We start from the raw sequence: 26,932 nt of genomic DNA, 5'->3' as shown, positions 1-26,932 counted from the left end.
GAGAGGGGTCTGCTGTTGTCTGAACTTACAAGACAGTATGCTGACATGCTCTCAGCTCCCCCCCCAAACCCTCTCTCTACCCCCACATACACACAACACACTCCCTGTCACATTCCACCCCACCGAACCCCACTCCATTTGAAAAGCACGTTGCAGCCACTTGCATGCTGGGATAGCTACCACAATGCAGTGCTCTCTGTGGCCGTTGCAAGAGCTGCTAATGTGGCCACGCCAATGTGCTTGAATTTGACAGTCTGGACACAGTGCAGCGCTTTCCCTACTGCACTCTCCGAGGGCTGGTTTAACTTACAGCGCTCTACATCTGCAAGTGTAGCCATGCCCAAAGTTTCTTGACACCTTAAATGACTGCTTCTCGGAACAGCTAGTCCCGGAACCCACTAGAGGAGAGGCAATTCTTGATTTAGTCCTAAGTGGAGCACAGGATCTGGTCCAAGAGGTGAATATAGCTGAACCGCTTGATAATAGTGACCATAATATAATTAAATTTAACATCCCTGGGATGGGGAGGGGAGACACCATGGTAGCTTACCATGGTAGCATTTAATTTCAGAAAGGGGTACTACACACAATAAAGGAAGTTAGTTAAATAGAAATTAAAAGGTACAATCCCAAAAGTGAAATCCCTGCAAGCTGCATGGAAACTTTTTAAAAACACCATAATAGAGGCTGAACTTAAATGTATACCCCAAATTAAAAAAAACATAAAGAACCAAAAAAAGTGCCACTGTGGCTAAACAACAAAATAGAAGAAGCAGTGAGAGACAAAAAGGCATCCTTTTAAAAAGTGGAAGTTAAATCCTAGTGAGGAAAATAGAAAGGAGCATAAACTCTGGCAAATGAAGTGTAAAAATATAATTAGGAAGGCCAAAAAAGAATTTGCAGAACAACTGGCTGAAGACTCAAAAAGTAATAACAATTTTTTTTTAAGTATATCAGAAGCAGGAAGTTTGCTAAACAATCAGTGTGGCCGGCCGCTGGATGATTGAGATGCCAGAGGAACACTCATGAAAGTAAATGAATTCTTTGCATCCGTGTTTATGGCTGAGGATCTGAGGAAGATTTCCAAACTTGAGCCATTCTTTTGAGGTGACAATCTGGTGGTTTTGGAACAAATTGATAAGCTAAACAGTAATAAGTCACCAGAACAAGATGGTATTCACCCGAGAATTTTGAAGGAACTCAAGGACTGTACTTAGATTTTCAGAAAGCCTTTGATGAAGTCTCTCACCAAAGGCTCTTAAGCAAAGTAAGCTGTCATGGGATAAGAGGGAAAGTCCTCTCATAGATTGATAACTGGTTAAAAGATAGGAAACAAAGGGTAAGAATAAATGGTCAGTTTTTAGAATGGAGAGATGTAAATAATGTGTCGCCAAGGGGTCTGTACCAATGCTCCCTCTAATTTTTACATCCATGTGTCGAATGAATTTTGCTATGTGCACCAATATGGAGGTGATGTGTGGCTGGGGCGGGGGGGAGTGAGGGGTTCAGAGTGTGGGAGGGAGCTTAGGGCTGGGGCAGACGGTTGCTCTGTGGGGGGGTTGGGGTGAGGCCAGGGATGAGGGGTTTAGAGTGCAGGACGGGGCTCAGGGCTGGGGCAGAGGGTTGGGGTATGCGGAGGTGAGAGCTCTGGCTGGGGATGAGGAGTTTGGGGTGCAGGCTGCCCCTGGGCAGACTCCCCCCCAGCTCTCTCTCGCTGTGACAGCTCCAAGGCTGGGACCAGGGGAGAGGTGCCTCTCCTTGCCTGCGTGGCCCTTGATAGCCTGCTGCACGGCCGTACAGCTTAGAGGGAACTTAGGTCTGTACCAGGACCAGTACTGTTCAACATATTCATAATTGATTTGGAAAAAGGGGTAAACAGTGAGGTGGCAAAATTTCCAGATGACACACAACTACTCAAGATAGTTAAATCCAAAGCAGACTGCGAAGAGTTACAAAGGGATGTCACAAAACTGGATGACTTGGACAACAAAATGTCAGATGAAATTCAATTTCGATAAAAGCAAATTAATGCACATTGGAAAACATAATCCCAGCTATACATATAAAATGATGGTATATAACTATACATATAAAATTAGGTGTTGCCGCTCAAGAAAGAGATCTTTGAGTTATTGTAGATAGTTCTCTGAAAACATCCACTTAATATGCAGCAGCAGTCAAAGTTAACAGAATGTTCGGTATCATTAAGAAAGGGATAGATAATAAGAGGGAAAATATCATATTGCCTCTATATAAATCCAGGATGCCCACATCTTGAATACTGCGTTCAGATCTGGTTGTCCCATCTCAAAAAAGATGTATTGCAATTGGAAAAGGTACAGAAAAGGACAACAAAAATCATTAGGGGTACGGAACAGCTTCGATACGAGGAGAGATTGATAAGGTTGGGACTTTTCAGCTTGGAAAAGAGACAGCTAAAGGGGGACAAGTTAGAAGTCTAAAAAATCATGACTGGTATGGAGAAAGTAAATAAGGAAGTGTTGTTTGCTCCTTCTCATAACACAAGAACTAGCGGTCACCAAATGAAATTAATAGGCAGCAGGTTTAAAACAAACGAAAGGAAGTATTTCTTCACACAGTGCACAGTCAACCTGTGGAACTCTTGCCAGAGGATGTTGTGAAGTCCAAGACTATAACAGGGTTCAAAAAAGAACTAGATAAATTCATGGAGGATAGGTCCCTTAATGGCTATTAGCCAGGATGGACAGAGATAAAAAACCATTCTCTGAAGTGTCCCTAGCCTCTGTTTGCCAGAAGCTGGGAATGGGCAATGGGGGATGGATCAGCTGATGACTACTTGTTCTGTTCATTTCCTCTTAAGTATCTGGCATTGCCCACTGTTGGAAGACAGGATACTGGGCGAGATGAATCATTGGTTTGACCCAGTATGACCATTCTTAGGAGATCATCCTTTCTCTTCCTGCACTCCTCTGCCTCATTGACTAGGCACCCTCCAACTTCTGCCATATACGAAGCAGGGGTCCTACAGAGTATATCTATATTGCACTTTAAACCTGCATCTGTAGGGATCTGGGCTTATGGACTTGGTATTTCCAAATCAGTGCTTAAACATCCACACTGCATCATAAACCTGGGCTTGCAGTTGCTGGACCTGTGTCTCATAGCCGTGCTTACATGTCCATAGTGCACTACACAGACTTTTTAACTCAGATCTGCAGCTTGAGCTGCATCCACACTGCAAAATGACAGGGCTTGGACCAGAGTCACAGCAGGGTCCTAGGACCTGAGCTTGCTTACCCAAGTCAAACTGATTTGTATGTCAACAGAAAGGGGTCTTGGGTTCGAACCCGAGTCAGAGTCTGGGTTTAGTGTGCAGTGTATATATACCCACAAACAACCGTCTCCACTGCAATACCCTGACTGCTGTGCACTGAATAACACAAAGGTCCTGTGGGAAAAGTAGTAGTACTGTCTGATTTAAAAAAAAAAACAAAAAACCCAAACACCCAGGTTTTACAAAAAGTTTTTATTCGTTTTTTTTTTTCTAATTTTCACCCTACTTCTGTATCATTCAAATATATAAAAATAATTTGTTTTATTCGGAAAGTAGGAGATATTTCCTGAGATATGTACTGTGATAATACATTAGTGTGGGTGTATACGCAAAGCTGTCTGTTGAAGTAAGGCTATGTATTAGTCTAGAACAGTGCTACTCAAAGTGGTGGTCTGCGGACCGCTGCTGGTCCGCGAGCCATCGGCTGTTGGTCTGCATGCACATTGGAAAAAAAAATTGCCGGTCCCCCACATCAGATAGCTTGAGAAGCACTGGTCTAGAAGATACACACAATAAACAGGCTCACACTCAAGCTCTGTAGTCCATGCGCATCTTAATGTACTGGTGAATCTCACTCCCACCATGTACATATTTCAAGCTGTTAGCAGAGAATGGTTTAAATATCTGACACAATGGAAAAAACAAACATCTATCAGAATACTTTTCAGAACGCAAGGATGTATTGGAAAGTTTTTAAAAAACAAAACAGGCAAAAAGGATGAAGTTGAGTGTATGCGCTGCAAATGTGTGGCCCCGGTTATTAAATGTAAATATTTATAGGCTAATAGTTCTAAGTCAAAACAGTAAAACTGTTTTATTCAAATGAAAAGTTTTGTTTGGGGACTAGAGATATATTGTTTTCTTAAACTCAGAGTGGCATTTTGTTTTTAGTTCTGCAGCAAACCACATAGAATTCCATTCATCAAAGCATTAATCTACTGAATGCTTTTTTCCTTTGTCCTTCCGTCCAAAAAAATAAACCCTGATTATTTACCCAGAAAAAGTAATAGTTTTTTCCACCGATTTTCACCTGCTTTTGTTGTTGTAGTATAAACACCGATAAATTCCTGGGAAAAATTAAATACAATAAAACAGAAAAATGAAGGGCCCTAATCATATTGCATATGCTAAAGGGGGTCAGCATAAGGCAGAAAAGCAACCTTAGTTCTGGCATTTCCTAATTTTTGTGTGTTTGACTTTGTAACTTCAATATTCTCTTAATATTGTTTTTTAATGTAATAGGTTAGTTTATATTTTTGACTTTTCGTTTAGCTATGCAGTCTATATAGGTAGTGGCCTGACAATGCTCTAAAGGTGTCTCTTCTCATCAGAGAGGAGGAGGAGATTGTTTCCTCGTTATGCCTTAAAATGGCTTTAGGATGTCAACTTAGTACATCTTTCCTAATTTATAAAGTACTATAAAGGTCTACATTTTTTTCACTATAATTATGTAATTATGTTTAAAATACAAAACAATCATATAATCTATTAATACTGTTTTTATGCTAATATTCATTAACTCTTAATGAAGTTTGGTCAGTGTGTTTTTGGTAAAGTGAAAAAACGTAACTGTGTAGTTAAGATTAACTGATTATGTTAATGTTTTAAAAGTTATCCTACTTGGAATACGTAAGAAAAGAAATTTGAAGTTTCCAGCATAGTAGATTTAGCCTTTGGGATTAAAGACTTGTGACTAATTTCTAAGAGGATCCAAAAATTACTCCTTTAATTTTGCTGTCCTTGTATTTTCATTGCAATACTTTGTTTTCTTTCAGATTGGGCAACTTGTTTTTAAAGGCATGAAAAGACTAAACCGAATCCAATCAATAGTTTTTGAGACTGCCTACAGTACAAATGAGAACATGCTGATCTGTGCACCCACTGGAGCTGGGAAAACTAACATTGCCATGCTAACTGTCCTGCATGAAATTCGCCAGCATGTTCAGCAAGGAGTTATCAAAAAGGATGAGTTTAAGGTAGGAATTCAGTGAACCAAAACCAACTTTTTTAACTCATAAGATAAAACCCATTATACAGTTCTACCCATTATATGAAATCAAGAAATTTCCAAGGGTATTATACATCTCCAAGTCTCATAGAAAATGCTGGTGATTTACTTCATTACTATTAAACCAATTCCTATTTGTGTTCTGAAAATCTATTACCCATGTGAAAAGCTATGAAAATACATTTAGCTTTGATGCAGATCCAATTCTCAAAGTAATGAGGCTGTATAAACAAATCCATTGTCCTCTAACAGGGCACACTTATCTAACAAAGATAACTACTTTTCATATATCGCTATTAAGATTTTTCACTGTAAGTGGCTACAATCATATTTCATAATAAATTGTGATTTGTGTTGGTTGCCATGAAACAAATGACATTGTGCAGTTTGCTCATTTATCAAGCTCGTGTCCTTTTGGTGCAGATTGTGTATGTTGCTCCTATGAAGGCTTTGGCAGCTGAAATGACAAATTACTTCAGCAAGCGTCTGGAGCCACTAGGCATCACTGTGAAAGAGTTGACGGGTGATATGCAGTTGTCAAAAGGTGAAATTCTGCGAACACAGGTATGTTTTGTTTCAGATGAATAGTGCCTGTGTGCACGCATGTGTGCACACTTTCATTTGTTAAAAAACTTCGTTGTCAAATGTTGTAGTAGTTGGGATGTAACGTGCTATTAATTATACTGCGTATGTTTAAAATGGGACCAAAGTTTGGAACACATTCACAATGGAGAAAACTTTCAGATAGATCTGAAACACAAACCTGAAATGATCTATTTTTTCACTGAAATTTGAGGTTCAATCTACAACCCTATAATACACCCACAACCTTCCCGGTTTTATTAGGTCCCTGGATAGACCCATGGTCTCTTCATTGCTTATAACCATTAGTAGAACCAGGTCCCTTACTTCTGGATTCCAGCTTTTTAATGGATTATTCCTACCTTTGAATGATTATGTCAGGGATTGTGGTACTAGGTATTCCATTTAAAAAAACAAGAAAAAACAACCCCTCCCCCCACATACACCCAAAAGTCAAGGAGCATCAGGTCCTTAGATGGAAAATGCAAAACAAGTTTGAAATATTACAACAATATTGTTGTGTAAATGAATATTTTGTCAGACGTCTTTTTAAAGTATATAGTGGTGTTGTAGCTGTGTTGGCCCCAGGATATTAGAAAGACAAATTGGGGAGGTCATGTCTCGTATTTGAAGTTGGTTCAGTAAAAGATATTACCTCACCCACCCTGTTAATCATCTTTTTAAAGGGTTAATAAAATTGAAGATTCTGCTGATGACTAATCTCAGTATATTTCCTCGGATAAAGAGCGTTTAAGTGATGAAAAATATCAGGCATCATTAATGAAATTCTTTTTGCCTTTTGAGAAATTCTAGACATTTTAATAACTGAATTTGAATACATGACTTCATGTGCAGGGTTGTGCAGCATGCAAATTTTTCGTTAGCAGATACGACTATTCCCATATTGCCTAATTTGTTTAGAAAAGAGGCTTTTATCAGGTGTACATTTTGGGCAAGCAGTCTTTCAGCCAGTGATGTAATACTTTTTCCACAATATAAAACAAGCATTTGTGTTTTTATGCTTAACTCCTTGTTGTTACCCTTTTGACTCCTAATTCATGAATCCGAATAAGCTTTGGCTGTATTGATTATGTATTATGAACACTTATGTGTCATTAATCCTGTGGTAATTAACATTGATTCAATTGAGATATACTTTTTTCTTCTTAGTTTTGATATGCTTTAAATCTCCGTTATTAGACTGGAGAGTTCTTTTCCTATGTTAAAAAGAAAATGTAGATTTATGGATTGTAAATCCAGAGGCGATGATTGTGATAATCTAGCCTGACCTCCTGTAAAATACAGACCATGGGATTTCCCTGAATTAATTCCTGTTTGAACGAGATGTTTTTTAAAAAACATCCAGTCTTGATTTGAAAATTTCTCATGATGATGGAGGTTCCACCACAGCCCAGGTATGTTGTTCAATAATTAATTACTGTCACTGTTAAAAATATACACCTTACTTTTAGTTTGTCAAGCTTCAAGCTCCAGCAATAAGCTCTTGTTATACCTTTGCTGGACTGAAGAGCCTTCTCATCAAACTTTTATTCCCCATTTTCAGTGCAGACTGTGATTAAGTTACCCCTTAATCTTTTCTTTGTTATACTAAACAGATTGAGCTCCTAGAGTCTTTCACTATATGTAGGGCTCAGTGTCTGTTACGTAGGTCATGGAAAGTCACAGATTCCATGACTTTCCACAACCTCTGTGACTTCTGCAGCAGCCAGTGTGGCTGAATCCAGGGCTGCCCAAGCAGCTGGCTCTAGGGCCAGTTGCTCAGGTGGCCCTGGGGATAGCCACACCAGCAGCTGCTGGAGCGGCCCTGCATCTGGCTTCTTGGGCGGATCCATAGCCAGCTGCACTGGCCACTGCTGAAGTGGCCCTGGGGCCAGCTACACCAGCTGCTGCTCAGGCGGCCCTGGGCAGAGGTCCCGGGGTAGCTGGAGCAGCTGCTGGCCCCACCACGCCCCCCTGCAGTGGACCCCTGGCTTTTTCCTCCAGCAGTGGCCCTTCGTGGCGCACCCCCCATCCCCCCCCCCCCCCCAAGATTTATTCAGGAGTATTTATAGTATAAAACATGGACAGATCACGGGCCATGAATTTTTGTTTATTGCCCATGACCTGTCCATGACTTTTACTAAAAAATACCCATGACTAAATCGTAGCCCTAACTATATGGCATGTTTTCCAATCCTTTGTTTATTCTTGTGGTTCTTTTTTGAACCCTCTTCAAATTTTCAGCATCCTTCTTGAATTGTGGACACCAGAACTTGACACAATATTCCAGTAGCGGTCACACTATTGCCATGTACAGAGGTAATATAACTTATCTGGTCCCCCTAGGTATTCCCTCTTTATACATCCACAGATTGCATTAACCCTTTTGGCCATAACATCACATTGGGAGCTCATGTTCAGCTGGTTATCAACAATGGTCAGAAAGTCTTTTCAGAATCATTGCTTCTCAGCTTAGAGCCCCACCATGCTGTACGTATGGACCACATATGTGATTCTTAGATATATGACCTTACATTGACCGTATTGAAATATGTTTGCTTGCGTCCAGATTACTAAGTGATCCAGCTAGCTCTATATCAATGTACTGTCCTATTAATTATTTACTACAGCCCAATCTTTGTCATCTGCAAGCTTGATAAGTCATTTTTGTTTTCTTCCAAGTCATTGACAAAAATGTTAAATAGCATAGGCCGATCCCCACCAGATCCCTTTACGAACACACCAGCTTGATGATGATTCCTTATTTACAATTACATTTTGAGAGCTATCGGTTAGCCAGCATTTAATCCTTTTAATGTGGACCATGTTGATTTTATATCATTCTAGTTTCTTAATCGAAATATTTAGTGGTACCAAATGAAGTGTTGTATAGAAGTGTCTAAGTATATTACATCAACGCTATTACCTATATCAACCAAACTTGTCTTGTTAAAAAAAAAAATCAAGTTCGTACGACAAGATCTGTTTTCCATAAACCCATGTTGACTGGCATTAATTATATTACCTCATGGTTTTGCCCAAGGAGATAGAGTGCAGCGGGCTGCTGGTGTCTCTAGTTGTTTCTCACTGCTGCATATTCCCACCCAGTATCCAGATTTAGGTACTGGATTATGCTGAAGTTGAAAATCTGTGCTTCCTGCCCCCCGCTTATTTTCCATCAGTGACGAGCACCAGCACTGTTTGTACTGCTTGGGGGAATCCCATATTGCGATAAGGTGCAGTATCTGCCTCTCCTTCCGTGCCCATGCATTAGAAAACCAGGTTCTCTGCCTCAAGAAGCACCTCATGGAGGTTGCCATGGGACCAGCGTCAGATCCTGGCCAGGGAACCTCCCCTTATATCAGCCTGAGTAGGCGAAGAGTGCTCCCCCTACTGCAGAGCCTCCATTGGGTTCCGCTGGTACCAGCACTAAGGGCCCTGCTCCGGGGCCTAGCCATGAGGCAAGGGAGCATGCACATAAGCATGGCAATAAAATTTCCTCCACGCCTAAGAAGGATTTGGCACCATCCACAAGATCCGGCCATGGAGGAACCACGCTTTCCAAGACTCACAAGAGCAAGAAAGCCTGCACCGATCACTGGATCCATTGGTACCGACCGTGGATCCTGTGACTTCGCCAGCCCCTGGGAACCATTGGTCTCCAGACAAATGCCGTTACCAGTACTGGTCCCTCCAGTGGAACGACTACCATTGACTGCTAGGAGACTCTGAAGTGCTCTGGGTCTCCATGAGTTGTCTGCATTTGAAGGGCTGCTGTCATCCTGAGCCCCGACCTGGTCACCCGCTCACAGGGATCCTTCCTCCCGCTATGTTCCTACCACCTCCCATTCTGGTGGCTCCAGCAGCACCACCATTTGGGGAGGTCTCTGACTCCTCTGATTCGGATGATACAGATGTGTACATTGGCCAAACCGGACAGTCTCTACGTAAAAGAATAAATGGACACAAATCAGACGTCAGGAATTATAACATTCAAAAACCAGTCGGAGAACACTTCAATCTCTCTGGTCGCTCGATTAGACCTAAAAGTTGCAATTCTTCAACAAAAAAAACTTCAAAAACAGACTCCAACGAGAGACTGCTGAATTGGAATTAATTTGCAAACTGGACACCATTACATTAGCTTTGAATAAAGACTGGGAGTGGATGTGTCATTACACAGAGTAAAACTATTCCCCCATGTTTAGCCCCCCCCCCCCCCACCACCACACTGTTCCTCACACATTCTTGTCAACTGCTGGAAATGGCCCACCTTGATTATCACTACAAAAGGTTTTTTTCCCCCCGCTCTCCTGCTGGTAATAGCTCACCTTACCTGATCACTCTCCTTACAGTGTGTATGGGAACACCCATTGTTTCATGTTCTCTGTGTATATAAAATCTCCCCACTGTATTTTCCACTGAATGCATCCGATGAAGTGAGTTGTAGCTCATGAAAGCTTATGCTCAAATAAATTGGTTAGTCTCTAAGGTGCCACAAGTCCTCCTTTTCTTTTTGCGGATACAGACTAACACTGCTGCTACTCTGAAACCTGAAAAACTAAAGTCACTGTGGCAAAATAAAACACGTGCATGCCCAAAGTATAGGGACAGTTCTGAAGAACTTGAATTTTAAAAAGTGGTGTTCTCCCGCTGTTGGCTGTACAGCAGCAATTTACAAACTCATCTTATTTCTAGAGCAGTGTGAATATCAAGCAAGGAAGTAAACAAAAAGTCTTATTAATTTTAAGCTTCATTAGGAATAGGGGGGGGGGGGGGGGGAATCAATGCTTACCAGATGGAAAAGGGAAAAAATGGTCAGTGAAATACATCTAATTCAGCTTCTTTTAAGGGGTTTACAGAACTGAAAGTCAAGTGTCTTTTTAATAGTAGTGAACAACTGAGAAGTAATGTTTAAAGTGCTCATTTAGAACAATTTAGTAACATAAAATATATTCAATAAAACTTTGATTCTTCTTGGTACCCTTGTTGCTCCAATAACATCCTTTCTTCTACAAAGTTTGCTATCCAGTTTCTGTGGAAGAGATCAAGAGATAACAAAAATCTGCTAGTGGTGTATATAAATGGGCAAAGAGGAACAAACTTCACTTGAGACATACTTGTTCTTTTTGTGCAGAGATTGGCTGAGGATCCATTTCATCTCTTCATTGAAAGAACAATGAAAATGCAGACTGGTTAGATAGGCAGAGAATGGTCCAATTGAACTATTGTCTAAGGCATCCAATTTCCAAGTAATATAAACATTTAGAATTCAACATGAGGCTTGGTTGCCCAACTGTCACCATACAAAAGCATTCAGCTATTTTTCCGAGGAGAGAAAGTGGTGAGAAAGGATGCCTTTTCTCACCACTAGCCACAATCCTCCCTGTATACATTCCATCTGAATCCTCAGTCTCCAAAGTACTCTGAAGGATGAAATCAGAAAGCACAAAGTAATCCTAAATATCCTAAATTTACTAATAAAACCATGTTGTTCAGACCAGTTAGATGTCTGTAGTCCACACCTGCCTCTACTTCACAGCTAGATGCCCTGTTTCATGGTCTGGTTCTATATGCAAAATCAGCATACTGTGATGTTGCACTCCATATGCTTTATGAAAGTATGCTTATGAATGTGAATATGATGTAACTGGAATATGCTTTATGCAAAAAGTCTCTTGTAAGGTATCGTTACAAAGCTTATAATCTACTGAGTGTGTTCATCCTATTTGTATGCATGTATCATCCTTGTATCTGAAGCTAGAAATATGAAGTATAACTCTGAGGTCCGATTGTAACTGTGCAAAGTGTGGGCCATTAACGGTGGTTTAGAATCTTGATGGCTCCCATTGACTCGGACAGTTGGTTGTAAATGGTTTGTTTACCTGCAAGCCTTCCTGTGTATGTGTGGGCCAGCCCATGGGTAATGAAGAATGAGGTCTCACAGGGACATGTGACCATGTCACCTGATAATGAAATCCATCTTAAATCTGGTACTTTTCCATTCAGAAGGAGGGGTGGTGACCCAGAGAGACAAAAGATTCCAGCTTGTGCCAAAGCTATAAAAGGGACTTGAATAGGACAAAGGGGTTCTAGTCATGAGAAACCCCCTGCTTATCACCTAAGATGTCTGCTGGAACTAACAAGGACTGAACCAGGGAAAGGATTGGACCCAGACTAGGAAGGAGTCTAGTCTTTGAAAGAAACTTATTGGAACATCTCTGAGGGTGAGATATTACCTGTAAATCAGTTTCTTAATGTATTAGGCTTCGACTTGCGTGTTTTTCCTTATTTTGCTTGGTGACTTACTTTGGTCTGTCTGTCTGTTATTACTTGAAACCACTTAAATCCTACTTTTTATACATAATAAAATCACTTCTGTTTATTAATGAACCCAGAGTAAGTGATTAATACGTGAGGGAGCAAACAGCTGTGCATATCTCTGTCAGTGTTATAGAGGGTGGACAATTTGAGTTTACCCTGTATAAGCTTTATACCGAGTAAAACAGATTTATTCGGGGTTGGATCCCATTGGGAATTGGGTGTCTGGGTGCTGGAGCCAGGCAACCTGTTGAGCTGTTTTCAGTTAAGTCTGCAGCTTTGGGGGCATGGACCAGATCCTGGGTCTGTGTTGCAGCAGGCTAGCATATCTGGCTCAACAAGACAGGGTTCTGGAGTCTAGAGTTGGCAGGGAAAACGGGCTCGGAGGTAATTTAAGCACATCAGGTGACAGTCCCAAGCTGGTCTCTGTGACCAAACCAGTAACACGTGTCTGAATCTGACTGCTTGGATCTAAGGGCTTGTCTACACTGGCACTTCACAGTGCTGCAACTTTCTTGCTCGGTGGTGTGAAACCCTCCCCCCGCCACCCCCCCAACGAGTGCTGCAAGTTTCAGCGCTGTAACATGCCAGTATAGACAGTGCACCAGAGCTGGGAGCCGCACCCCTTGTGGAGGTGGTTTTTTTTAGAGCTCTGGAAGAGCTCTCTCCCAGCGCTGTGCCGTGGCTACACAAGCCATGTTAAACTGCTGCCGTGGCAGCGCTTTAACGTTGCCAGTGAAGACATGCCCTGAGACAGACAAGGTGGGTGAGGTAATATCTCTTTAGATGAACTTCTGTTGGTGGAAGAGAAAAGCTTTCAAGCCACACAGAGCTCTTTTTCAGGTCTGGGAAAGGAACTGCCAGTGTCACAGCAAAATGCAAAGTGGAACAGATTGTTTAGCTTAAGTAGTTAGCATGTATTCTAAGAGTCCATGCAAGGTAGAATGGCTCGCTTACACCTTTGCAGTCATAGGACAAAAAGAGTGGGTTAGTGAGTTAGTCTGTTGTAATAAGCCATAAATCCTGGTTTCACTACTCACATAGTTGTTGGGGCAGTTCACACACAGCTGATAGGGTGTTTTTGTCTTTTATCATTTCCCTGTCTGAACTCATTTGAGAACAGAAAAGGAGTACTTGTGGCACCTTAGAGACTAACCAATTTATTTGAGCATGAGCTTTCGTGAGCTACAGCTCACTTCATCGGATGCTGTATGCACGAAAGCTCATGCTCAAATAAATTGGTTAGTCTCTAAGGTGCTACAAGTACTCCTTTTCTTTTTGCGAATACAGACTAACACAGCTGTTACTCTGAAACCTTTGAGAACAGAGTGATTGTCTGACCCAATAAATATGTGGGTGAAACCAGGATTTATAGTTTTACTACAAACTATAACCCACTAATTCTCCTTTTTTGTCCTATGACTGAAGAGGTGTTAACAGGCCACTCTTCCTTGAATAGAATGAATATTCCTGTCTGTGTGTCTTTTTTGTAACTTAAGGTTTTGCCTAGAGGGATTCTCTGTGTTTTGAATCTAATTACCCTGTAAGGTATTTACCATCCTGATTTTACAGAGGTGATTCTTTTTTACTTCTATTAAAAGTCTTCTTGTAAGGAAACTGAATGCTTTTTCATTGTTCTAAGGGTTTGGGTCTGTGGTCACCTATGCAAATTGGTGAGGATTTTTACCAAATCTTCCCCAGGAAGTGGGGTGCAAGGGTTGGGAGGATTTTGGGGGGGAAAGATGTTTCCAAACAACGTTTTCTCAGGAACCCAGATAAAGTTTGGTGGTGGCAGTGGAAGTCCAAGGGCAAAGGGTAAAATAGTTTGTACCTTGGGGAAGTTTTAACCTAAGCTGGTAAAAGGAAGCTTAGAAGGTTTTCATGCAGGTCCCCACATCTGTAGCCTAGATTTCAGAGTGGGGATGCATCCGATGAAGTGAGCTGTAGCTCACAAAAGCTTATGCTCAAATAAATTGGTTAGTCTCTAAGGTGCCACAAGTACTCCTTTTCTTCTTCCTTGAATAGTCCTTTATAATATGTGCTAAGTACTTCTGCTAAACCATCTGTTCCACCTTGCATTTTGCTGTGACACTGGGAGTTTCTTTCCCTGACCTGAAGAAGAGCTCTGTGTGGCTTGAAAGCTTGTCTCTCTCAGGAACAGAAGTTGGTTCAATAAAGGATATTACTTCCCCCACCTTCTCTCTCTCAGATCTTGGGACTAACACGGCTACAACTTTGCTGCTTGGATCTTGTAAGAGAGTTAATAATAATTGAAGCAGTCTATTTTCAGGAGATGTTCCAAATTCTGTTTGCTTCTAGCAAAAGATCCACCTCAGTAGTGTCCTCCAAACAATGGAAAAGGTTACAAAGAAAGTATCCAGTTCAAGAACTCTGGGAATCTGAACATCCTAAAGTTTCTACAGATGCCCTTTCCTTACACTTAATGTAAAGATTCCTAAAGGAACTTGGTACAAAGTCTTTGCATTCAGGGACTTTATCCTTATTCCCCCAAAACTTCACCTGGCTCCAATCCACCTGCAAAACTTCTGGTCTCTCTTCTCCCCAGTATAACTTCTGCAATGCAGTTGTATACTGTCAATGCAGAAATCTTTGCCACATTGGAAACTGACTGTGATGACTGTGAAAAATAAATAATAACAAACTACCGTGCTGTTTCTATTCCTCATTTTTGTAATTATTTCAATTTTTTAAAAATCAGGGGTTTTAGTTGAAATAGAGCTTTGCAGTTTTTCCATTTTGCTTCTCCAGAGTGCAGAATTTAGGGACCTTGCTACAGAATTTAAGTCCAGACTGCTATGGAGTACAAGTTCCTTTCTTGTGTACAGTTGACTGAGTGTGGCTTTGAGTCTATTCTATTCTTTACAGGTTCCTTTATCACCATAGTATATGAGTGCCTACCAGTAGTGCATTAAGTGACATAACTAACATCTGCTACATGTGATTTGTTATTTCCTCATCCTCTCTCCAAGGGGAAATGGCAGTGTAGTAGGATTTTTTAACGTGTACATGCTGCTTAATGTTTATATTACAGAATATATACGTAATGATGGTATTGGGATATCGGCTATCATGGGGTGTTGTTCATTTGGGCTTTACAGTAGCCTCAAAATGCTTTTGTTTTATGTAATTGACAAGAATGTATGCTACAGCTTTGAACAGGGTTTATCAAAACCCCCCGAAGAGAACTATCCTTTATAGTTCTGCCCAATGTCTTACAGTAAACAATTACAAATATCTTTGAAACCCCCTGGACCATGGAGAACGCAAATGGGTTTGAACTAGTACAGATTTGTTTGTAAATCACTAGGCTAGGAGATATAACATGTTTTTGTGACGCTGGGGTATGCTGGCATTTTGTATTATAAACAGATGGCTCTGTTAGCATGATGTCTTAGCCTGTGGTAGACAGCTGTAACCTTTAGAGAATCACAGAAATAGCTTCCTGGCCCCCAAGCATATTAATGCCTAGAGGGAGATAGTATTGAATAATATGATTTGATACATGTGTGGGTTCCACTTTAATTGCATTTATGCTGAATTGTGCTTTTATTAAGGATGTTTTATTGCTGTATATGCAAAGGAGCTGGCTGTTTAAAGATAAGTAGGGAGATCTATGACATGGTAATAACAGGAAAACACATTTAAGATGGTTTCATGTTCACACAGTAGAAACATGGAATTTCTTTACTTTTCAAGAACCATCAAGTCATTTTGCTATTTTGAGTGTGAAGGCCACATTTGCCAAGGTAGGTGCAACTAGTGTATTCACAAAAATGCACATGCCTCTGCTGGCTTTCCCTTGTATTTATGTATGCTGACAGATTTGGTGATGCATATCGGTGGTGGTGGTGGTGGTTGTTGCAGAAAAAGGCTTGTTAGAGAATGGTATGTCAGTCTCTGAGTTGTTGGTGTCATCTTTTTATAGCTGCTGAATTAAAGTGTTAATTGTAGTTTGAGAGTTGTGAGGAAAGGAACTTTTGCTTGGTTATCACAGCCATACTTATAGAATTTATTTTAAACACCACAAAAAACAGAAAAATAAAACATTTGGGGCTCAAAAGTGGAATGAAATAATTAATTTTGAGATTTCCCCTTTTTGTTTAGAATGTCTTTTACTAGTAGCAAAAGTTCCCCTTGGAAGAAGTCATTTTGCTGTTGGATTTCAACTTCAGTTCTTAAGACATTTCTTGCCCCTTAGACACACATGACAAACGTATACAAGAGGGAGAATGAAATAATAAAAGGAAAGGAAAACTTCTGCCTGGCTCATTCTTGCTTCATTCAAGTGCTGTAGGCACGATATGGGACACACAGTTCAGACTAGCACAGATTCATTTCAGCTGCTTGAACCCATGGTGCTTGCGCTTTCTGGGTTGAACTCTGGTGGGCAATGTCTAGTGTCCTTCCAGCACCGGTACTGCTTCTTGCTGGGGGAAGGCTGCCTGTGCTTGTTATGTTGGTAAGATCATGCAGTTCAACTAATACAGAATCTGGCCAAGCTTGAAATCGTTTAGATAGAAGACAATAAGGATAGGAAGGAGAGAAAGCTGGGACAAAGTGACAGCAGAAAGCTTAAACCTTGCATCCTGGTTTAGGATTTAACCAATCTGATGGTGTTTGACCAATGTCCATCTGTGGCCTGGATATATAGGAGAATTTCCCCAAAATATTGTCTTAGATGAGATAAGATAGCAAGGTTCCTCAAAACTGTTTGGCTACTTAGCCTCTTGTATGCCATTACTTTTTATTCACATTTAATCTGAGAAATTAGAACACTCTTAAATTTCATTAAGGACCTGTAAAAAGTGTGTGTTAGCTCCGCATATGGACTTCTGTGCTTTAAATCATAGAGTTCTCATACCCATATGTTTCCCAATTTCATTTTAATCCCAAGAAATGGGGTTTCACCTCCTCAAAAGGATAAGACACTGGTGCAGTTGGATTTGTGCTGTTGCTACTGGTGGGAAATCATGGCTCCTGGAATGTTTCAGAGTAGCAGCCTTGTTAGTCTGTATTCGCAAAAAGAAAAGGAGTACTTGTGGCACCTTAGAGACTAACCAATTTATTTGAGCATAAGCTTTCGTGAGCTACAGCTCACTTCATCGGATGCATACTGTGGAAAGTGTAGAAGATCTTTTTATATACACACAAAGCATGAAAAAATACCTCCTCCCACCCCACTCTCCTGCTGGTAATAGCTTATCTAAAGTGACCACTCTCCTTACAATATGTATGATAATCAAGGTGGGCCATTTCCAGCACAAATCCAGGGTTTAACACGAATGTCTGAGGGGGGTGGGGGGGTAGGAAAAAACAAGGGGAAATAGGTTACCTTGCATAATGACTTAGCCACTCCCAGTCTGTATTCAAGCATAAGTTAATTGCATCCGATTTGCAAATGAATTCTAATTCAACAGTTTCTCGCTGGAGTCTGGATTTGAAGTTTTTTTGTTTTAATATTTCAACCTTTAGGTCTGAGATCGAGTGACCAGAGAGATTGAAGTGTTCTCCGACTGGTTTATGAATGTTATAATTCTTGACATCTGATTTGTGTCCATTTATTCTTTTACGTAGAGACTGTCCAGTTTGACCAGTGTACATGGCAGAGGGGCATTGCTGGCACATGATGGCATATATCACATTGGTGGATGTGCAGGTGAACGAGCCTCTGATAGTGTGGCTGATGTTATTAGGCTCTGTGATGGTGTCCCCTGAATAGATATGTGGGCACAGTTGGCAACGGGCTTTGTTGCAAGGATAGGTTCCTGGGTTAGTGGTTCTGTTGTGTGGTATGTGGTTGCTGGTGAGTATTTGCTTCAGGTTGGGGGGCTGTCTGTAGGCAAGGACTGGCCTGTCTCCCAAGATTTGTGAGAGTGCTGGGTCATCCTTCAGGATAGGTTGTAGATCCTTGATTATGCGTTGGAGGGGTTTTAGTTGGGGGCTGAAGGTGACGGCTAGTGGTGTTCTGTTATTTTCTTTGTTAGGCCTGTCCTGTAGTAGGTGACTTCTGGGAACTCTTCTGGCTCTATCAGTCTGTTTCTTCACTTCCGCAGGTGGGTATTGTAGTTGTAAGAATGAATGAGACTTCATATTTTCCAAGGACCTAAATCACCAATGTTTCTCTATGTATTATTGTGTTGTTTTTTTTTTAAATTCTATGGTGGGGATCATCAACCTCTGGCACGCAGCCTGTCAGGGAAAGCTGCTGGTGGGCCGGGATGGTTTGTTTACCTGCAGTCTCCACAGGTTGGGCTGATCGCAGCTCCCACTGGCCGCGGTTCGCTGTCCCTGGCCAACGAGGGATGCAAGAAGCGGCGCGGGCCTCGGAATGTGCTGGCCACCGCTTCCCAGAGCCCCCATTGGCCTGGAGCGGTGAACCACGGCCAGTGGGAGCTGCGATCGGCTGAACCTGCGGATGCTGCAGGTAAACAGACCGTCCTGGCCCGCCAGCTGCTTTCCCTGACAGGCCGTGTGCCAAAGCTTGCCGATCCCGTTCTGTGGTGTGGGAATTTGCAGTGATATTTGCCTTGAACTTCCACTTCATCCTTCCACATCTATAAATGTCAGTAATCTTTTCTTAAAAGCGTGCAAGTGATGTGAAAATGGTCAGAAAAGAGGGAATTTAAATACCTTGATGTCACTGAGCAAGCAGTATTTCAGTTGCTTATAAGTTTACCAAACGTTAACAGGTTTCAGAGTAACAGCCGTGTTAGTCTGTGTCCGCAAAAAGAAAAGGAGTACCTGTGGCACCTTAGAGACTGACCAATTTATTTGAGCATAAGCTTTCGTGAGCTACAGCTCACTTCATTGGATGCATTCAGTGGAAAATACAGTGGAGACATTTATATACACAGAGAACATGAAACAATGGGTGTTCCCATACACACTGTAAGGAGAGTGATCAGGTAAGGTGAGCTATTACCAGCAGGAGAGCTGGGGGGAACCTTTTGTTAGTGATAATCAAGGTGGGCTATTTCCAGCAGTTGACAAGAACGTCACCTTACCTGATCACTCTCCTTACAGTGTGTATGGTAACACCCATTGTTTCATGTTCTCCGTGTATATAAATCTCCCCACTGTATTTTCCACTGAATGCATCCGATGAAGTGAGCTGTAGCTCACGAAAGCTTATGCTCAGATAAATTTGTTAGTCTCTAAGGTGCCACAAGTACTCCTTTTCTTTTTGCAAACGTTAACAGTTAGGGGTAACATTTTCTATGCAATACATTAGGCTTGGCTTAATTTAGTTTAGTTTTAGTTTAGTTTCAGCAAAAGTAGTTCAGCCATTTTCTAGGACTAATTATGGAAAAAATACATTTTTGTTCATGTTTAAAAAAAAAAACTTACCTCTGTTTCATTCAGCATGCTTTGAAGCAGGGACTCGAAGTTTGTCAGAGTGGGTTGCCCTTTTGTCAGGAATGAGCCTTTTGCTGTACTTTGTAAAATATCAGTTCGCACATTCTGTGTTCCTGTGGTGGGGGGGAGGGAGTCTTTAATTCCATCATCACGTATTATTAGGAAGGTGTTAAACTAATAGCAGAAAGGGAGGGTAAAAAGAGGGAAGATATGAGCATTCAGCACAAAATCAAGATGCTGAGACAAAATTAATCAAGGAACCAAAGGACATGAGCACAAGAAATTCTTTAATTGCCTGTACACCAATGCTAGGAGCGTGGGTAACAAATAAGAGGAATTGGAATTGCTCACTTATGAACATAAATTCAATTTAGTTGGAATTATTGAAACCTGGTGGGTTGATTATCATATTTAGAATATTAAAATCAATGGTTATAACCTCTTTAGGAAGGGGAAGTGGCACTCTGTCAAAAGAAAAAGGTATTACCTATTTCCAAGTCAATTATAATTCAGAAGAAAATGGTTTTGAGTATTTATGGATCAGCATCCTAGCAGATAAAGCACAATGTGGGGTACGAGTTGGTGGCCTGTATTATATACAGGAGATCTGACTAAATGATCACAAGGGTCACTTCTGGCCTTGGAATTTATGAATATATCATAATGCATATACACAAGGGGGACAAATTTATGTTGTGTAATTCTTCCATTTTCTAACTTTGAGTGCTTGACTTTGCAACCTTACTTTTTTTTAATGTAGTTTTTTAATGTATGATGTTTTCTTTGTCTTTTGATTGACAAACAAAGCTTATAAGATGCAAGTTTTTTTATTTAAAATGATCTGTTTTACAGTTCTCTTTAGCGTCCAACACTTTAACTTCTCAGTACTTAAAAACTAACAGCTTTATGTGTTTCATTGTAGGACTAATTGCTTAAGGAGAATATTGTCACATACCTAATGGGGGGAAAAAAACTGCAGATCACAGCCTCCATAGTGACTGATAGGCTCTTCTTGCATGGGTAGACAGGGAAGGGACAGAGTGGTGAGTGGGTAAACCTCCCAATGTGCCAACCAGCAGAGCCTTGCTGGCATAGAGGTGGCAATAATTCACTATTGGCATGGATCCAGTAGCAGATTAATTCTTTCCTGGGAGTCACAGTTCTTTCCTTGTGCTGGCCCATCCCAGGAGTAGAACAGCACTGACATAATTCCCTCTCTTCCTTCCCCCCAATATAAAAATGCCATTTTTATGGAGTGTATTGGCAAATTTAACAGGGCAACATTGAATGTCATAAATACTTTCATGCTTGATATACAAATAATTTTAAGGATCCCTTACTCTGAAAAATTCCAAGAAATTTCAATACAATCAACTTAAATGTTTTTTTGTTTTGCAGCAGTCTGTGTTATAGGGAAATTCTTTGGTTTTATGCTCCTGCATATTTTGTTTCAGTGCAGCCTGCTGAAAAAAAAAGTCATTTTAATCACTTTCATTGTTACTAGCACACAAAGACAACTGACTATCATGTTTGTTCTCTGCTTGCTTGCCAAAACTAAATGATGATGATATTTTGAGCTGATTTCTTAAATTTCCTAGAGTTATATTGTAAATTTTCCTTTGTGAAGATATTATCCTCAGTGGTTTTATTGCTGGAACAGAGCTGATCATCAGGAAATGCAAGGATAGGACACATTAAAGGATTTTAAAACTTCTTCTGCTTGCAACTATCTGTTATAAAATAAAACAAACAAACCAACCCCCCAAGCATTCTACAATATAAAAGTCATGTAGTTTCTGAGCATACTCTGCCAAAGCATTTTTTGTAACCCTGTGTTTAAGAAGCTTTCCTTGTGACTAACACCTTAAGGTAAAGTGTCAAGGACTTACATTACATCATTCAAGAATCTTTTTTTATGTGCTGTTCTCCAGAGGAATTATAATATGGATGCTGTAACAGCACTGGTTAGTTAAAATTATCATTTTCACTGAAACTTTGACTTTGGTAGTTTGAAACTGCAGCATACAGTTTGCCATCTTGGCTATATGAATTTTTGTAAACAAAATGTGTTTAACTTCGAGCAGTGTGGAGCTTGAAAATTGCAATACATACCATTTTAAAGAAAAGCATTTTCTTTAATTTTTTTTTTTGACTGGGATAAGCTGAAATCTACTATCCTCAGAACAGATGCAGCTGTGTCATTGCAATGCTTACATACAGTGTATACCGCTTCTTTATTTTTCTCAAAATAGTAGAAAAGATGAGTAGGTAAATATTAGGTTTATGTTGAAGTTAGTTTTAAAAGGATTAAGACATTTTTGGTCTAGCACTTTGCTTTTAAAGTTTTTATGGAAAGAGAAATATTTTTGTTGTGCAACTGTAAAATAGCCAAAACACACACAAATGACTTGGATAATTGCCATATTAAAACTATATATGAAAACAATTATGACTGTCAATGTATGCCACAAAGTTCAATATTGTGTAGTTTGAAATGGAAGGGAGATTCTTCTTGAAAATTAGAAAAGAGAAGAACATTAATCACCTCCTCGGAAGAGCATAGGTAATACAATACTGATATAAACAATTTGTTTTTCAAAAAGCCACTTTTGAAAAATAAAAACAGAATTTATGCAAGTATGGTTTTTAGGGGCAAAGATAATTGTCTGGTTATTGGTGCAGAGATGATTTTTCTTGAGCAGAGAAAATAGCTTAGAGGACTGAATAGAGTGACATCTTAAAGATTAGTTGATTAATTGTACTTGTGATGACAAAGCAGAAGTGAGAAGTGAAGCAGAGACTATAAGAGTGTCAGAGCTGATAGGGTGAGTGGTACTGAGGATGGCAAATGGCATCAGGATCTTTGAGAAATATGGATGATTACCCTGATGGGTTTTGTCAGCTGATGGACTCTAATATTGAGTCATGAAGGCTTTATTCCCCTTTGAAATCTGATTCTAATACAATGGAATAATGCCTTTCTCTTTTTAAATTCTCACCTGCTAAATAAAACTAATCAGCTCCAAAACTACTTGAAGTAACAGAGAGAGCTATAAGTCTGCAGTGTCAGTCTCTCTTGTCTGAGATCTGCAGTGTTTTACATATTACGTACAAGTCTCATGATCTTAATAAAACAGATTTAGTAAGAATTTGAAACCAATTGTATTTTTCTCTGTGTAGGAGATGGAAAATGGAGACAGTACATTTGTTTCTGCAATGAGTTAGATGGCAGTGTACTGTGTTGAACACCCATGCTACTAACTACATGAATGGACTTACTATTAAAAGGTGTGGGTGTGTGTGGTATATTGATGAGTAGTGACACTCTAGTAGTTGAAATGGAAATTGCACTTTCTGATTATTTTTTGTCATATAAATTTCTCAAAACATTAACCATTGCATTCAGATTCTTCATGCTTCGTTTCAACCCACAAATAATGGGTTTCTTTAAAAAAAATAAAATAAAAAACAATTTAAAAAAATCCAGACTTCAGGAATTATTTGAATTTGAAGTATAGCTTTTAAAAAAATATTTTATTAAACTTCAGAGGTGGCAAAAATTAATGACAGAATTGTTACTAAGCCATTCAGCACAAGGATACCCATCAACTTCTGGATCTACTCAACTGTGTAACTACTCAAGCAGTCTGGATTGAGGACTAGTGTCTCTGCTTGATTGACTAATTTGTTTTTAAGTAACTTCTAGAGGTTTGAAAACGATAGTGTGCATTAGTAATACATTATTTTCCTTAACGTCAGAAAGATGTACTAAGCTACGGTACTCAAAATATGTGATTATTCTAGAAAAATTATGCAAGTGATGTGGATTATTTGGGGGTAGGGTGGAGGGTTTATATAGTGCAGTGCTTCCAATATATACTAATTCAGATACAGTACAAAAATAATAGTTTGGAGAATACTTGTATTCTGAGAAGGTTTGCTTGCCTTTTGTAGATCAGCTCCATCCTTTTGTAGATCATCTCAGAGCTTTGGTCATAGCATGAAGCATGCAGAGGTTTCCATTGCAGGAATCAAGCAGCAATAATGAGGAGGAGTGCACAGGTTTTCAGAGTTGCTGTATTACCACAGTATTAAGTAGCCCCGTATAGTTGGTGTCCTAGGTGAGGTCAGTGAGTGTGAAATTCCACTTCCTGTTGGCCAGTAGGGAAACATCCATATTATAGAACTCAGATTTTTAAAAAGACATTAGATCAGTCATTTCCTTGCTAATGAATTTCCATCTCTGATATGATTCTATGTTTGAGAATACTTGATACACAATTCTTTTCTCAGGGTTTCTTTGTTAGGAATAGAAAGGGGAGAATCAAAATCATGTATTTATCAAATTGTATTCGGGATCTGTCTTGTCCAGGTTCCCTCACTGACTATCATGGTTGGTGGAAGCTTTGTACTCTATATCCTTTTGGCAACTACAGCAATTGTATACATTGAAAATATATTAGGTAAAATGTCACTTGTTGTTCTGTTGGCTCTTTAATACATTGGGTTGTACACTTCTGTTCTCTGTATGCTCCATTGCTGACTAGTCCATTTCTTCCCTACTTTTGCTGCCTGATTGTTAGGTATTTATTTAGCTCTCATCTCTGTAGTGTCGGAATCTGGCGTTCCCCTTCTCCAATGGACATTCATTTCTTGATGGTGACTCCTTTATCTTCCAGCTGGTAAGTCTCAGGGTTTGTTGAAAGCACTAGTCTTGCTGCTGACACCAGACTGTAAGGGTATGTCTACCCTTCAATTCAACAGCTGCTTCTGGCCTGTGTGAATTGACTCAAGCTTGGGCAGCGGGGCTGTAAAATTCCAGTGTAGAAGTCCCATCCCCACTCCCTTACAAGGTCCCAGACCCTGGGCTTCCGCCCAAACGTCTGACACATTTTTACAGTGCCACAGCCCAAACCCCATGAGCTTGAGTCAGCTGACACGGGTCAGCCATGGGCATTTAATTGCAGTATAGACATACCCTCAGAGTGACTCCCTTTTCCCCTTGTTTCCTCCTTATGTTACAGCATCCCCTAAAGGAGACATTTAGACAGGCTCCTCTTCCTTATTTCCCATGCTTTACATTTACTGGGCTTTCTACAGTGAAAACTTTAGACATCTGTGAAGCAGCTGAAGCTAGGAAGACAATCCATGAGCTGATCCACCAGCTCTCTACAGACTACCAGAAATGGTTCTTGGGGCACAGGTGAGAACCACACAGTGGCTACCCTTCCACAGCTTTGCATTTGAAAAGAAGAGTTAAAGCCAGGTAACACTTCTAATATTTCTTCCATTGTGACTAACGTGAATGCACTGCACAGCCACAGAGCTCCAGAAGCAGAATCTCCTCTTTTGATCAACATTTGGACTGGGAGATGTAACTTTACCAAAGGGCATCACAGTCTAATGCTAATAAAAGTAGTAAGAATTTTTTCTTCTCCCACAACATTTCTCTGTGGCATAATCATGCTGAAAGAAAACTTCCTTTATTCTGAATGTTAAAAGATATGATCTTTTTAAAACCAGATTTTTTTCCTCCCTTTAAATGAAGTACTAAAAACTTTTATCTTTCATATGAGACACAGTGTTCCAAAAGATTGATGTGGTGGTCAGAGCTGTGAGATACTTTCTAAAATGTATACCTGTCCTTAAGAAGATCAAAATCTCTTTATACCATATCGTTTCTGTTATCCAAAGTCTTCCCCATCTCATGCTGTGTCATTTTCTTATGGATTTTGCTTTGTATCAGGTGGATTTACACTCCACAGAACAAAAACTTAGTTCCCTGTTATTTCTTCATTCTGCCTTTAGGGCAGAACTATGCATTAGAAAAGCAGCCCATCTAGAATATCTTCTGAGACAGGTAAGACTTAAAAATCTACAGATTCTGTATCAAATTCCTTTGCCTCCTTACTTATTAAAGCATCTTTTCTATAAAAAGATAAGGCGACCGCTTGGTCACTCTTGAGATCAGATATTAGGAGCCTGCTGTGCCTCCGCCTAGGAGCAACTGGGACAGGTAGCCGCTTGCAGGGAGCCACGCGAGGTGAGCACCCCCTGGATCCGGCACCCCACACCCCCTCCCATGCCCCAGCCTGCTGCCCTGAGTCTCCTCCCGCACCCAAACTCCCTCCCTGAGCTTGAGCCCTAGCCCCGCACCCCCTTCCATGCCCCAACCCCCTGCTGGCTCTGCGCCCACCGGACTATAAACCAGAATTTCAATGAAGATCAGAAATGCCAGTTTATAGAGCTTTCCGGTTGGTGAAGTGCTGGATAAAGCAGCTTTTACTGTACCGATGCAAGATCAAAAGGCAATAATTTGAATCAGAAGCATTAGTCTCCACATTAGGAATTGGGGATACTTTCTGTGGCCTGTATTAATCTCTAATTTTATAAAAGCATGAATCAAATCCAGTACAAGTAGCTCCCTTGTTTGCTAACTGCTACTAAACATACATTTGAATTTTATATGTGAATTGATTTCTCTTTCAAACAGTGAGGTCATGGTTTATTAATATTACAGTGTGTGCTGTTTTGCCTAAGACTTCATGAAACATTCATATACAGTAGACAAGTTATCTACTTTGCCTTTAATAATAGATGTCCATAGTCTGAGAAAATACACTATTAAAATTGGTATTTAACATTCTGTGTTTGAGCTACTCAGATCTTTTTATCTGGATTTTCTCAATTTGCCCAGGAAGGGGAGGACAGAGTTAATTTATTGCTTTGTTTCTGAAGAAAAATTCAGTTGAAATGATGCCAAGTAAAATTATAGTAATTTTGTACAGCAACAAACTTCTTCCACTCAATTTCTATAGTTAAATTGTATAGGATTGTCTTTAATTGCATACTTTGTTGTGCATTCTTGTTTATTGGAAGTAAATTTGTTCACACCTGACTATTCTTGTTTCCTGAAAGTTTTTCTAAACCTGTCTGAAAATGAAGTCTCAATCTAATTTTTATTAATAAATGTCTATAATCTCTGTCATGTATTTTATTTCAACACTAAAATCAAACTATGCATAAGTTCAGTTTGGGTGAATAACCATTGCTCTGAATATATATATATATATATATATATATATGTATATATGTATATGTGTTTTTCTACAGTGTGCACCTTTTTTCATTTATTTTAAACTTTATCTGAATAAATTCAGTTTTTAATATATCTAAACTTGAAGCCTTTATATTAGTCACTGTCTCTGCAGAGGCTGGATATTACCGTGGAACTTTAAAGAACTAATGTACAAATATAAAGAAAATAATTGTGTTTGGGATACATGATCGATCCAGACTGCAGCTGAACATATTGAGAGGAAATATTT

At 40.0% G+C, this 26,932-nt stretch overlaps 1 protein-coding gene across 4 annotated transcripts in view; it reads left to right on the top strand.

Moving 5' to 3' along the window:
- The window catches only part of ASCC3 (activating signal cointegrator 1 complex subunit 3), a 530,489-nt gene that overhangs the window by 142,796 nt on the left and 360,761 nt on the right, over positions 1-26,932 (top strand). For all 4 annotated transcript variants that reach the window (XM_037894528.2, XM_037894526.2, XM_043542702.1 and 1 more), the window contains exons 9-10: positions 5,092-5,292; positions 5,748-5,888. In XM_037894528.2, coding sequence (XP_037750456.1) covers positions 5,092-5,292; positions 5,748-5,888 — 342 coding nt within the window. The remainder of the gene's footprint in view (positions 1-5,091; positions 5,293-5,747; positions 5,889-26,932) is intronic.

The sequence above is a fragment of the Chelonia mydas genome, chromosome 3 (genome assembly GCF_015237465.2).
Source record: "Chelonia mydas isolate rCheMyd1 chromosome 3, rCheMyd1.pri.v2, whole genome shotgun sequence".
Taxonomy (NCBI): Eukaryota; Metazoa; Chordata; order Testudines; family Cheloniidae; genus Chelonia; species Chelonia mydas.
The sequence above is the reverse complement of the archived record's forward strand: the minus strand, read 5'-3'. Positions and strand labels throughout refer to the sequence as shown.